General features: G+C 49.0%; 1 protein-coding gene across 5 annotated transcripts in view; it reads left to right on the top strand.

Annotated features, from left to right (window-relative positions):
* Positions 1-7,945: 7,945 nt before the first annotated feature.
* Npas3 (neuronal PAS domain protein 3) overlaps positions 7,946-11,923 on the top strand; it is an 847,307-nt gene continuing 843,329 nt past the window's right edge. For all 5 annotated transcript variants that reach the window (XM_055608600.1, XM_055608601.1, XM_055608599.1 and 2 more), the window contains exon 1: positions 7,946-8,103. In XM_055608600.1, coding sequence (XP_055464575.1) covers positions 7,946-8,103 — 158 coding nt within the window. The remainder of the gene's footprint in view (positions 8,104-11,923) is intronic.

The following is an 11,923-nucleotide window of genomic DNA, read 5'->3' as shown; positions in this document are numbered from 1 at the left end:
AATGACTATAATATAAAAAGTTTCTTACTATGATTCTATATTTCCCATCATAACTATTTTTTTAAGAAATTACTTCGTTAGCCAGGCACTGTGGTGCATGCCTGTAATCTCAGCACTGGGGGAGGCAGAAACAGGTAGATCTTTTGTGAGTTTGAGGCTAGCCTAGTCTCCAGAGCAAGTCCAGGACAGCCAATGCTATGCAGAGAAACCCTGTCTTGAAACAAACAGACAAACAAACAAGAAATTACTTTGTTAACATTGGAGAGATGGCTCAGCAGCTAAGAGCATTTGCTGCTCTTGCAGAGGATGAAGTTTTTGTTTCTAACACCCACATGGCAGCTGACTCACTTCCAGGGGCTGTCCTCTGGCTTCCTTTAAATACTAAGCACCCAGTTGCCACACACATAGGTAGACACTATGTAAACACATAAAATTAAAAATTTAATCTTTGTTTTTTAAAAAAGAAACCTTTTCAGTTTTGGTGTAGTAGTTAAGAGAAATACATACTTATCTGACAAGACTATAAAATTTAACATCTCTACCTAATTATAAAGCTGGGTGACCTAGAATTTCTCTACTACAACCTGAGCAACATTTTACCATAGAATGAATGCTGAAGGGATAGAAGCATCTCTTCTACTTCTTGTTTCATGTAAAATTAATTTCTCTTTCAAGTGTTATTTGTTTCATAACCATTTTGCCATTGATATTTTAGATTAAGTAATAAATTTCTGCACATATGTTTTAGCTTTGAATACAACAAATATTGATAAATGTGATGAAAATGATCCAAATTATTGTCGTGGTATTTAAGAGTTAAAGGGGACTTAGAGATAGGAATGTATATGAGCAGTGAGGAATGCTCCAATGAATGCCAGAGTTTTTGGAGGCTGGTTAGACATTAGCAGCTTGGTGGACATGGGGACTTGGAAGGTGTTTTGCACTTAGCAATAGGTAAAGGATTTCCATGGTGATCAGAAGAATGGTGGTTGAGGCATATTTCTAGTTCTGGAAGAAAATGGCTTCCAGGCCTGCCTAGGAGGCCATTAAATAATAATTATGTGAACCTGCTTGAAAAGCTCGGAGCAGTCTAAGATTATTTTGTGTTGTGAACAAGCTTCCCTGGGAAGAACAGAGGTTACCATCCTGTGGTGAGTGTCAGAAGACTAGGTCCAAATGGGGATCAGCAAGCCTGGATAGGGCAGCCTCTCCCAGGAAAAGCTGCATGTATTAGAGATTTTAGGAAACCTGCCTGGAATGCTTACTTAGTGGCCAGGACAATGGTCTCTCCGGCCACTATCCTCTGCCTAGCTTCTGCTTTGCATCCTGTTTGGCTCATTTGAATTGTTGCAGCAGATATGGCAAGGACCAGGGAAACAAAGGTAGTCCTGCTCAAAATCTTGATGATGACAGCTACCCTTACTTTTATGGATTAACTAAACAAATTTGAAATAAAATTCAGATAGCCTTGTTCCCAGGAGTAGCCAGTAGAATATCTGTTACCTGAATTGCATTTCTAATTTATGAACTTATTTGTCTCATGTATGTACACTTCCTACATATGACCAATGCCTGAAACTTACTGTACTTACTGTCTTTTGAAAACAAACAAACAACAAAAAAAAATAATAAAATTTCAACCTTCTGGAAAAGGGCTCCTGACTTTAAGAAACACTTGAAATGTTTTTATCTCAGAGACTGATATTCCAACCAAGGACCATGCATGGAGATAACCTAGAACCCCTGCTCAGATGTAGCCCATGGCAGCTCAGTCTCCAAGTGGGTTCCATAGTAAGGGGAGCAGGGGCTGTCTCTGACATGATCTCAGTGGCTTGCTCTTTGATCACCTCCCCCTGGTGGGGGGTGTGTAGCCTTGCCAGACCACAGAGGAGGACAATGCAGTCAGTCCTGATGAGACCTGATAGGCTAGGGTCAGATGGAAGGGGAGGAGAACCTCCCCTATCAGTGCAATAGGGGAAGGCCATAGGAGGAGGCGGGGCAAGTGGGACTGGGAGGAGATGAGGGAAGGGGCTACAGCTGGGATAGAGAGGGAATGAGTTGAAATAAAAAAGAAATATTTTTTATCTGGTACCTTCCTTTACTTTGATTTCAAGTATCTTATAGAGTTTAGGATAAATAATTGTTTAGATGTGTCAACATAAGTAGAACACGTGAATATTTTATAACTTGTCTGGGTAATCACCAAGACATTTTCCATCTCTATGGCAGAGATCTTCAAAGACAGCACAGAGATTCTTTTTCTGAGGGTGTCCACCTTTTGTGAGTAATTAACATGGATCCAGCATTGGGTACTTTGTGATGACAATCCTTTGAAAACAGTGTGACTACTTGTACAGATAAAGAAACTGAGACTTTGAATAGATAAATTTAAGTCACCCTGTCCATGCCTTTTCATAGTCTCATCTGCTTTAATTCCACCACCCCCGCCACCCCCAGCTGCCACCACACTTAGACTCAAGTTTCTTGCTTTGCTTGGGATGCTTTTCTCAGTTTGTTTCTTAGCGTATATACTTCTGCTAGTATATGAGCATGCTGAGGACAAAGCGCTTAAAGCACTGTTCTTCAGCACTGAGTGGAGCAAAGGCAAAGCCTCCAGTCACAAATACACTGTGCTTCGAAAGTAAGGCACTTAGACCAAGCACTTCGTCATCACCAAACACTTTTTTTTCAGACACACAGATGACTGGTCCCCGACCTGGAGTAGATTCACAGAATAAGATCCAGTACAAGTGACACCCAGAGATTTGTGTTTTAATAAGTCCTTTTTCTAATGCTGATGCACACCCATGTCTGAGAGCCATCTCTGTAGGTGAAGGGATATAAAGTTTTTTTTTTTTAATAAAAACAGAATGGTTGACTCAGCATGGAGCTTAATAAAACCATTTGTTTGATTTGCTGTGTGATTAGGTTTACACAATATCCTATCCTTCCCAAAATGAAAAATTCATGTAAAAATCTTCTAGTGTGGTTGGTTCCATTTTGAAAAAGAAATTCAGAACAATTTAACTAGTCTTTCATTTAATCTGACCTTTAATGAATACTTTTATAATCAACAAGAAGATTCAGTGGAGAAAAGCCCTTTGGCCTCATGAGCATGTACAGGAGACACAAAAGTTTCATTGAACAACATCTGTTCTTTTCACGGGTGCATACATGGGCTGGGCCCTCTGTGATTTAGGCACCAGCTTATTTCCAGAAGCCCCATGAGACTTGAGTTGGGCTGACAGCAATAAAGTAGAACCAATGATTGAGTCATCCTGACAATCACAGGTAGACCTAAATCATTTCCCTAAGAGTTAACATGACTTCGACTCCAAAATCAAATCCACTGGCATGAGAAATTAAGCAACAACTTGTTGTTTAGGGACACAGTAATGTGCCATGCTGAGGAACTGTTATTTGGGATTTAGGAACAACTTCACCTTTCATTGTAGTCTTTCGATGTGCAACTGCCTCTCAGCAATTGGTGCCACCAAATTTAACAAAACATAGAGTTTTCTAAATTCTTTTCTAACTAATGCCTTCCCTATTGCTTTTAAAAAGCTAAAAATATTTCCTTCTCTTCTAACTTTTATGTATTTATAGCTATATATTTATAAGTTTCTCTGAGAATTTGATATAATAGCTGAAGCTATTTCAATGGGTGACCTATTTAGGGTTAAGATGAAAGATCCTCACATATTATATAGATATCCATATATTGTAAATAGTGATTTATTAGATATGGTGTCTTAATTCTTCAGTTGCCCTCCTAGAAAAATAAAAAAATTTACCATATTGGTAGGTTTATGCTATTTTTCCTTTCTCTAACATTATTGTTTTACTTTTCAATGGACTAGAGAGCACACTAATAGCATGGAAAATTTAGCAATCAGAACCCCAATTCAATTTGTATTGAGAAACCTAGATGAAAAATTGGATGAAATATTTAACACCCCCTCCCACTAATGTAACATCTTCCTTATATGGTGTGGTGGGGCCACAGTATCAGATCATGGCTGTCCCTACAATGTCCCTACAATGACTCCACCAGACTGTATATCATCACTCAGCTTCTTCACAGAAATCTTCTATTACGGTATCATCATTTCAATATACCACCCATTTCAAAGCAATTCATTTCTTTCACTTGTTTATTGGGCATAAGATTTTATTCTATTTTATTTATTGTTTTACTTATTGTATACTGATCCCTGTCTCCTAGTTCATTTTTCTTCTTTAGAATAATTTCTGGTTAAAAATAAAGCAAAAAAAAAAAAAGATGAAATCAAACTGTGTAGGCTTCCCTCTCTACCTGTCATTGGCAGCCTCCAGCAGCAGATAGTGAAAACCCCAAATCAAACCACTTAACTAAGTGGAAACAAATATCCAGAGAATGGATATTGTCCATGTAGAAGCAAAGGCTCGGCTGTCCACTGACCACAGGGATGGAGATACAGATCTCTGCATGTATATTACATGTGTGCATGTATTCAGGGCTTAGGGCATCATACAACCCTTCTGTATCTCTGCGTGCACCGATGTGTAGATTTGAATGGAGGGCATCAAATGAGAAAGGCTGTAGCTTAACGTTTACCAGAGCCCTTCTCCTTGGGTAGATGCCAGGACAACTTTCAAAATATTTCAAAACAGCTGCCAGCATGTAAAGACTTTAACTGACAGAACAGACTAATGAATCTGAATCACTAATGAGAGGATAAACTTATATTTTGCTTAAGGTCGTTAGTGAACATGGAGATAAGCAGATCCAATAAGGACTTTGTTTCTTGTGCATGCAAAGCAACCTTCTGAAATATGTAAGGATAAAATAGTGAAACAGACTTAACATGTATCCCAAGCTAAGCTATTGTGCAAATCTTGTTTGAGTGGTTTTTGTCTTTCTGTTTTAGCAAACAGTTTCTGGAAGGCAGGAGTCATATTAATTCTAAATATGAGTAATTGAAAGCTTCGTAATTTGAAGCTGAATTGCTCACTTAACTACTTTAACAGTACAGCATTTAATTGAAGAGACCTCGGAGTGAGCAGTTTTAAACATCAGATAGTTTCTTCTGGAATGGTATGGCCCCATGGGCTTCTAAGAAAGAATTTTCTCCAAGAAAGGAAACAAGGTTACACATTTGCACACCAACTATGATGCAAAACAACTAGTGGCTAGGAAGACACTCCCAGCCTCACTTAGTCGTGGAACTGGTATTGAAACAGTTAAAGAAGCGGTATTGTTTATCCACAAATTTATCACTCATTGTTGATTGTGCAGAAAGACATAAAAAAAAAAAAACACCTAATTTTTAAAACTTTTTTTTTTTTTTTTTGGCTGAAGAGGGTTTTTCTTTCTTGCCTGTTTTATTTGGTGCACAGAGACTGCTGCAGCATCAGGGGATACAGCGAGCAGAAACGTTGCCGAGCGCTATAGGTGTCCCCACCCCTAGGTCTGAGCCACTCCTTGGAAACCTCCCTTACCTGGTTTGCAGAGCTACAGGTGGCTGTGACAGCTCCCCCGCCCCGAAGGGCTGGCTGTGCAGACAGAGGCTGCTTTAGAGAAAGCCGCTGTCTGCTGAGGAATTCGGTTTTAACCTCCCTCCTTAGTCACTCGCTGGGTTTCCTTTGGCTACAGCCTCGCTGGCCTTACCCTAGGCAGACCTGCTCTAAAACATCCCCGGCCTCTCCAGAATGGGCAGGAAGGCTCTCTCCCAGCTGAAAGCCTGCATAGAGCCAAGGGCTAGTCTCTGAGTAGTCGAGGGTCTGAGACCCTTTCAGATCTCGTCCAGAGGTGTGGAGCCCAGAGCCTGGGGCTGAGCGTGGGTGGAGGTCCCTGCGGGGGTCCTTGAGAGGCGGATTACCCCGGCACCCCCCACGCCCACACGGCGTGCTCTACCCGGGTCTAAGCGGTTGGGTGGTGCGTTTGGTTTCCAGGCTTCTGCTTGAAAACGACCCGGAAGCGGGAAGTCAGGACCTTGCTTTGCTCTTCAACTAACTCGTGGGCTCCCTCGCACGAGCCACAGATGCTCATTACGATTCTTTTTACGTGCAACATGTGGGGGACGGAGCAGTTTCATATCTCCTGGCATTATCTGCCGTCCAAAGCATTTTCTTTGAGAGGAAAATGGAAACGCAGCTGCGCCGTGGGCTCGGCCAGCGAGAGCCAAGGCTCCCCACCCCCGCCCGCCCCCCAGCAGTCTCCCCGTGACTGCTGGGCGCCGACGCTCCTCCCGAGAGCCCGTTGGGCTGGGGACGCCCAGAGGTTGCCCCGGCAGGAGCGGGATGGGGCCCGGGCGAGGACTCGCCTTTGTCCAGCTCCTCTGGTTTCCAGAACCATCGGAGTGGGAGGGACAGCCCAGGTCTGCTGCAGGGAGGGGGTGTCCTGCCGGGGAGTCTCTGTCACTCTGCGCCCGGGCAACTTCAGGCTCCTGGGTCGCGGTGGCCGGCGGCTTCCCGGCCTCAAAGGGTTAAGCAGGTGCCTGGCCGGCAGAAGCGCGATTGGCCCGGGGTCAGGGCGGCAGCGCGGCCGCAGTTAACTTGGGTTTAGGTGGAGGGTGGGCAACGGCCCAGTGTCCAGGCCCTGAGGTGTGCGGGATGGAAGGAGAGTGCCAGAAGGGAAACTACTTGTGCCCACTGCTAACAGCAGCAAGGCTGGCCAGGGGCTGCGAGTGCGGGACCCTGGCACAGCCGAGCGCCTCAGAGGCTGCATCCTGCATCTCTCCACTCGGCTCCTGCTCAGCAGCCAGAGGCGGAGGAAGAAAGTGGGCGACGCGGGTCCTGGGCAGGGGTGGGGGAAGCCACCGACCCCCGCCACCCCACCCCAGCGCGGCGGGACCCAGTGAAAGTCTCACTAAGGCAGGCCGGCTCGGCCGCTCGGCTGTCCCCACGCCTGCCGGAGGCGGGGTGACGGTGGGAAGGCGCGGGAAGGCGCGAGGAAATAAACGCACGTGCTTTTATCTTTTTGTTCCGCGGGGCCTGGGGTCCGCGGAGTTCGCTCCCACGGCGGCTCCTAGTTGATTCGCTCCCTCGGTCAAAGGGGGGCGTCGGGAGGTGGGTCCCCGGGGCCGCCTCGGGCCCAGCCGGGCCCACGGACCCCCACCTCGCAAGTTTCCCGAGGCGCCTCCGACGCTCTCCAGGGGCGGGAAGAGCCCTTTCTCCTAAGCGGCCCGAACTCTGCATTGTGCGAAGCCCCCCGCCCCCCGCTTGGGCACACCACCCCTTGCAGAGGAGGATCAAGTTGTGCGGGAGCTCAACTCGCGCGCGGCCACGCTCGCGCCGCCTCGGGGGGCCATCAGCGTGGCCGAGGGGTCCGGGCCGAGGCGGGGGGCTCCCCTCCGCCCGTCCCCCGCGGGCCGGGACCCCGGGTTCCGGCAACCCCGGAGGCTGGAGCCGGCCCGGACGCCCGTTACCTCTCCAGAGAAGGGAGGAGAGCGCCACGGTCCCGCACTTTGGGTCGGAAGCGCGCTGTGTGTGCGCGCGTGTGCGGAGCAGCGAGGGGAGGAAACGCACCCTCCGCCGCCCGTCCTGGCTTTGCACCGGCCAAGTCCCCGCCGAGCCCCCGGCGCATCCTTCCTCCGCCGCCCCCTCCCCTTCTCCCCAGCTGGGCTCGCGCGGCGCCGCCGGAGCAGCCAGTGAGAGCAACGTCCTGAGCGGAGGGGGGAGCGGCGGCGCCCCCCAAAAGGGAGAGGAGGCCCCACCCCGACACGTTTTGCTGTTTGCAAGTCCCTCGCACGCCCCCCGCACCTCCTCCCGCCCCCCCGCCCCTCAGCCCGCTGCGCGCACATCAAAGCGCCTCGGCTCTCCGCCGCGCACAGTGGCCGCGGCTCACTAATGGGATTGCAGGCTGGTGCCTGGCTCCGCCGCTGCCGCCGCCGCCCGAGCCCCAGCCGCAGCCCCCGCCAGCCCGCGCCCGGAGCAGCCGCGCCCGCGGCCCCGCGCCCAGGCCATGATCCGAATCTTCCCGGATTTCAGCGTGCAGGTGACGGCCGCGGCGGCCGGCGGGGCAGCCGCCGGGGTACCGGCCGGAGCGGGCATGGCGAGGGCCGGCGCCGCGGCCAACGGCGCCCCGCAGACCGTCCAGGGCATCAGCTCCTACCAGCAGCGGTGAGTAGCCCGCCCGAGCCGGGAGAGCACCCCCGCCCCGGGCCCCGGGTGGGACGCACTTTGCTCCTGTTTGAGCCCCGCAGCCCTCGCGCGCGCCGGCAGGGCTCACTTGGCCCGCGCTGCGCGGCACAGGGGGCCGGGGCGGGCACGCAGCCCCGACTGAGGAGCGCTCCGGTGCGCGGGCGAAGTGAAGTCATCCTTTGCCCTCTGCCAGGCCCCAGCGCAGAGCCTCAGCCCGGAGTAGCCGGGGACTTCCAGGGAAGTGGAGACGACGCGCGAGACGCTTTTGTAAAGTTTGGGCTTCCTGTCCCCTTCCAACAAAATGTTCCCAATGCCCCCACGAGGGCGAGTCCGCGCTGACGGACAGCCTGGGAGCAACTGGTCAGCGAAGGCTGATGGAGCGTTTGTCTCCGAACAGGAGAGGAACGATTTTCACGTCAGCGATAGACCTGCAATTCCACCTCTCAGGGTGACCAAGTCACCTGTTACCACAGGGAAAGACAGCCTGAAAGTCTGGTCTCTCAGGCGCTGGGAAGTATTTCTCTTAAGCGCATCAGAATGCAAGTAGATGAGATTCAGAGATACAAGTTAGGAAGCAATTTCTACAAAAGTTAGGCTTGGCGACGAGAAGGAAGTTTTGCTGTAGTAGTTGTTTGCATTTTTTCTAAAGCTGTCCTCTAGATTAAAAATAATTGTCATTAAAACACTGAACTCCCTGTGATTGAGTTAGGAAATCAGGGGAAATTTACCACCAACAGCTCTCTAACCCTAAACTTTTCCCTTAAGAATAACTTTCGATGTTCCAATATTTTATTAAAATATGATCCACAATTGCTATGAGAAAAACTAACAATGTAATCAAAAAGGTAAACTCTCCCTTCATGGGGCTCAATTTTATGGTAGATGGAAGGAAAAAAAGAGCACATGAGAGTGTGATATTAAATATTTGTGTTTCCCAGATTTTACACGATTAAACATCTGAGAGATTTGCCAATGGCATTTAACTTAAAATATACATAATGCATAATTCAAATCCCCATTTTACCTCATATTTGAAACTTCACTGATTGGAGAACCTTTGGTTTGAAACAACAGCATGTAAACTGTGAAGGTTACAGTAATCTGTCATTGCTATATTTTGTGCCTTCTAACCAATGGCCCAGTGACCAGATTTTGCCTAGCACAGTATTTTCCAAGTTCATGTAATTGCAAATATTCTGTAGAAGACTTCATTACATGCTCTGCTTATTGTCAAAAGTTTTTAAAAGAAGTTATGAAAATAACTCAAACGGGAGGGGGTAATCTTTGCAAAAGATTTTTTTCTTTTTTCTTTTTTTCTTTTTCTTTTTTTTTTTTTTTGCTTAAATTATTTTAGCCTTGTTTCACTCAAGCGGTTACAAGAACCTTTAGTAAAAAAGCTCTTGGCATCTTTCAAAGGCAGAACACCAGTAAAGAATCCAATTTTTTCTTTCCATGGTTCAGGTATGTTTTTTGGCCTTTATAAAAAAATTAAATGACAATAGAATCCGGCTGTCACTAGGAAGGGCAGGCAATAGTCACAATACTGTGGTCAGCGAAGAAGAGATTCAGGGTTCAGAAGTGTCACATGGCCTTTGGACAATTCCAGGGACCTCCAGGAACTTAGGCTGACCTAGAAGATGGAAATTGGGCACGGGGGGGGGGCTGTCAGGAATCTCCAGCTTTTAGGTGTTTCCTAAGCATTGGCATTGTCCTCTAGAAGAAGATGACCTTAGGGTTCATTTTCCTTCAGGACAGGAACATCCTGGGCAGTCCTCCTAAGTACCTGCCTCAACACGTCCCTTCAGAGCTTCCTGGGGGGGGGGGGGGTTCTGGCCACTGGTTAAACCTCAGTCCTGCAGCCCTTCCAAAGACAGGGCTTTAGGAAAGAGCTCCGAACTTTCTCCTTTAGAGTGCGTTTTTCCTGCCTTTGATTTAAATGTTCCCTCATACTGACAGAAAGTACGGTGATAGCGAAAATGAAGTTTTCTTTGGTTTTGTTACTCAGATCTCATGACACCTGTTACTGTCTTTAATTTTAGCTAATTTGGGGGCAGAAGAGTTGGGCGAGAAGATTATTGGCAGGTAAGGGCTAAGGCAGGAGTCTCCTTTCACAGCTCCCTAGCACTGAGAGTCACCAGCACTGGCTTTAGGGCTCTGAGGGGTAGACTTAATTTCCTGGAGACCTGGACTTTTTGCCAAAGTGAATTGTGAAATATCATAAAATTAAAAAAAAAAAAGTAATTTGGGGGAGTATGATGAGGGGGTCCCAGGAGTGGGTTTTCAAGCAATGGCCAGCCTGTTGAGAGACCATAAACTTCTCTTATTTGTCACCTCTGGGCGGTTAGCACCGCCCTAGACTGTCTCTCCTGGAACCAGAACGGCCGGCCAGCTAGCTAACTCTCCCTCTTCTTTGCTAGCCCACATTTGTCTTTAGGCAACACTCCAGTTCATTCCCCAACCATTCTTTATCTCTCCTACCTGTAGAGTGTGCTAACTACTCCAAAGAGTACTCAGCATCAGGAAGACATGGAACCTCTGCCAACACACACACACACACACACACACACACACACACACACACACGCCCGCGCGCATCCAGTGATCCAGTGGAGGTTCAGAATCGCCTCTGTCTTTCACCGGAAGGGTAGAACATAAGGAGACACCTACTGAGCCTCACCCCACTTTTAAGCAGAAAGCAAAGCTTACTCAAGAATAATGTTTCCCACCAGACTATTTCATTTTTTTCTACGTGGAGCTGTCTTGGGTGTCTGTCTTGCCTGCTTAATCCAGGGCTGGCCCTAGTCTGCCAAAGAGCTGCCCCATCCTGCAAAGAGGCACAGTGAAGAAATGCTCTGCCCAGGGTCCCTCCAGGTAACAGAATTCCATCTGGCTCTGCACTGAATAGCCATTTCTCTAGGCCTCCATAGGCAGTTTAATGGGGAGGTGACTGGACGAGATTCCAGAGGCCAGCATTCCAGTCCCAGGTCCCAGGACCTGGTTCTGCAAAGGCATTTGTCTGTAGCTGCGTCTCATCGCATGCAGATTGGACTGTGAACCCTGGGGTCTGCAAATCTGCGCACACGTGAAAAATGCAGATGTTCTGGCTCTGGCTCCTGGCTGAGGGCGCCAGAGTCACAAGGTGCAGCCCCGCATCCGAGCTCAGAGGCACAGGGCTGTGGGGCCTGCTGGCCTAGGTCAGCTCAAGACCACCACCCCCTGCTTTCATTTCCACTGTCCCTGAAGACAGCGCAGCTCACTCTCCTGGCATTCTAATCCCCACTCTCTCTTTTCTGCAGGCTGAAATACTCTAGAGAAGGGAAGTGTTTGAAACTGCAACTGAGTGGCGGTGTTGCGCCAGCAGCCAAGCTTCCCAGTCCCCGAATGAGAGAGGAGGGAAGGAGAGAGGGATAGAGAGAGGGAGAGGGGGAGAGAGAGGGAGAGAGAGAAGGAGAGGAAGAGAGAGAGGGAGAGAAAGAGAGAGAGGACAGAGACACAGACGGAGGAGGGGGGAGGGGGAGGGGAAGGGGGTGTGTATCAGCTTGCAGGAGGAGAGAGAGCGAGCTCTGGAGCAAAGCAACTGGAAAATGCCCAGAAATACTTTCCCAGTGGTCAAGATGGGAACCCCCCGCGCGCGCTCCCCCTCCGGGTCCCTCCACTGCTAGGCCCCCACCGCCCCCTGCAGGGAGGCTGCGCTCCCCACCTGCCCGCGGGCCGACCCCGGCGGCCGCGCGCCGGCCCGAGCACCCGGAGGCCCCGGCCGAGTTGCCCGCGGGCCCGCGCGGCCGCCTCCCCCGCAGCC

Source organism: Psammomys obesus, unplaced genomic scaffold (genome assembly GCF_907164565.1).
Source record: "Psammomys obesus unplaced genomic scaffold, mPsaObe1.curated_primary_1811, whole genome shotgun sequence".
NCBI classification, from domain to species: domain Eukaryota; kingdom Metazoa; phylum Chordata; class Mammalia; order Rodentia; family Muridae; genus Psammomys; species Psammomys obesus.
Note: the sequence above shows the minus strand (reverse complement) of the source record. Positions and strands in the feature narration are given on the sequence as shown.